Raw genomic sequence first — 2,644 nt, forward strand, 5'->3', positions numbered from 1 at the left:
TAGCCCTGCCCCCAACAAGATAGACCTCTACAGGAAAAGCTGTTCTACAATCAAACTCAAGATGTCTTTGATGTGTCACCAATGTACAGTGATATACCGATCATGGCTACTCTGAATGCTCATATGGGCATTAACAGAAAACAAGGAGTGATACGTGACTTAGGTGTGGGAAAGCAAAAAACCCGAAGGTGAAATATCATCTCATGATTTTATTAGAAAATTAGATTGTACATAAACGTTTAAAATAAATATGTAAATAGATACATGTGAGCCTATCATTTTTCTCTTTGCGAAAGAGAAAAAGAGATAAATGCGATTCAGCGACCACTGACACGAGGTCTTGAGTTTGTTCCCATTGAGGTAAACTCAAAAGTTCGAGGAGGCAGACGCCCATGTAGGATACGAGAAGAACAAGTCGGGCGAGGCCTCCTCCCCTTGTCCGTATGTGGTGCAGCCGCTAGTCGGGATCTGGCTTGTCATGCCCGAGTGGCTCATAAAGTTGAGACGCATGTCGTGGCACAGGTTCCTGGCGACCTCCTGTCTGTAGCTGGGATCCATATCGCGCGACACCTTTTCCAGTTCCATCAAGGAGTTGCCCATATAGACCCTCAACCTTTGGATTTCCTCTTCTTTTTTGCTGAGAACGGAGTGCAGAACTGACTGTCTCTCCTCGCTGGCTGTGATTTCGCCATTGAGATCCGCCATCTCCCTCTTGGCCTCTTGATTACTTCTATCCAAGGATTCACATTTCTCCAGCAAGAAGGCCTTTTCCCTGTAAGAAAAAATGAAGACTTGATATACCGTTCTTTCAGCCACCTTGCACACTGTCATATGCCCATACTATAAACCAAACATGTATCTGAGTCAGGGAATGGGTGGTGTAGGACGAGGGAAAGGAATGAAGAAAGGGAGGGCGTTTTGCAATGGACTTACATTTTCTTGTGTTCCCTGTTCTCCCGGACCTTCCTGGCCCTTTCGGCAGCGGGGCCCTCCATCTCCCACAACTTGATCTTGCGAGGTTTGCCCTTCTTGGTCAGTCGAGGGGGCGTTAGGCCTGCAGTCACGGTGTAAGACTCCAAGACCCCTGTTCCTACTCCTTCTCCAGGGAAGAGGGACGAGAAGGAGACGGACGGGGAGCTGGAGACTGGCGACGGACCAGGCGGTGTTTCTCCAGTATCTGCAAGACACAGAAGTTATTAAGGTCTCTTGCAGCCGACGTCATGAGGAATACAGTGACTGCCATTCTCATGAGCAGTGCCTGATTATGAGATTAAGTGTCCACATGTCACTATTCAATGTTCCCTCACATAGCAAGTAACTCTTACGTGTGATGGAGTAGTGTGACGGTTCCCCATAAGCCTCGGATCCGCGGGAGAAGCCCTCGCACAAGGAACCTTCTTTTGTCGCCATAGCTGATGCTGATGCTGCTCCTGCCGATGTCAACGGGGAAACCATCTCAAAGCGTGCAGCAAGAAACAGGTCGTTCATGGGATCTGAATTCCCATACATGTACTCCTCCATGACTGAAATGGGACGGCGTGCCTCCGGCCTCGGATTAGTTTTCCTTGCTTGCCTTGGGTCGAATGGCACACTGTCTCTCAGGTTCACAGATGGAGATGCAGTGTGCAGGTGCACTGATATGCTGCTTAGTTGGTTTAGTGGGTATTTGGCAGATAGGAAGCGCCCGTGAGCTCTCGTGTTGAGTCCAAGGATGAGTGTGGGAATCAATCAATGAATACGCTCTTCTTCGGCCACCATGCAACACGGACACAGCACCTCTTGTCTTGCACCTCTTGAGTCTAAGTCCAGAGTGATGACCAACACAGCGGGAACTGATATATATATTACCCTTCCACGTTCCAGAAGATTAGATACGTCGAGGATTCAAACGTTGCCACACAAGTGAACGTTTAAAACAGTGAGCGCGCACGAGCGTGGCTCAGTGGGAATACGTGGCAACCCTCGTCCTTGAAAAGTCGCGCGTATCTTTCAATGAACATAGCGACAGATATGCCGGGTGCTTGTACGTGCACCTATGAGACAAGTGTCGACGAATGACGATGACGTCTGGACGATATGAATCCCTTGCCTACTGCCCTCAGGCAACCGTCTTCTGCCAATGTTGGAGAGAGCCTGATTTGATTGGGTAGTTGTATGCAGTCACTGTTGCGGTTATGACAAGCGTGTAGATTCTTGGAAGTGGCTGTACATTTCATTTGTGTGTAATCGGGTCCATCAGATCGTGTTTTCTACTCGTTTCGCCAGCGATTACAAAAAAAAAAAAAAAAAAACGTTTGGGGAATATTGGAGAACCATTCTGGCGGGAAGTAATCGTTTTGTACAGGAGTGATGCAATGCTCTTTTGTTTTACTTTATTTCATTTTTCATTGTTATTATTATTATTATTATCATTATTATTATTATTATTATTATCATTATTATTATCATTATTATCATTATTACTATTATTATTATCATTATTATTATCATCATTATTATTATTATTATTATTATTATCATTATTATTATTATTATCATCATCATCATCATCATCATCATCATCATCATCATCATCATCATCATCATCATCATCATCATCATCATCATCATCATCATCATCATCATCATCATCATCATCACCACA

General features: G+C 45.0%; 1 protein-coding gene across 1 annotated transcript; it reads right to left on the bottom strand.

The window, feature by feature from the left end:
- Positions 1-236: 236 nt before the first annotated feature.
- LOC143024287 (uncharacterized) lies at positions 237-2,139 on the bottom strand. Its single transcript, XM_076183080.1, has 3 exons — positions 1,326-2,139; positions 934-1,177; positions 237-772 (listed from the first exon to the last, which is right to left on the bottom strand). The coding sequence occupies exons 1-3, from the start codon at positions 1,519-1,521 to the stop codon at positions 367-369; spliced, it is 846 nt and encodes a 281-aa protein (XP_076039195.1). The 5' UTR covers positions 1,522-2,139; the 3' UTR covers positions 237-366.
- Positions 2,140-2,644: the final 505 nt, after the last annotated feature.

The sequence above is a fragment of the Oratosquilla oratoria genome, chromosome 4 (genome assembly GCF_046742065.1).
Source record: "Oratosquilla oratoria isolate Oo_2021 chromosome 4, ASM4674206v1, whole genome shotgun sequence".
Taxonomy (NCBI): Eukaryota; Metazoa; Arthropoda; class Malacostraca; order Stomatopoda; family Squillidae; genus Oratosquilla; species Oratosquilla oratoria.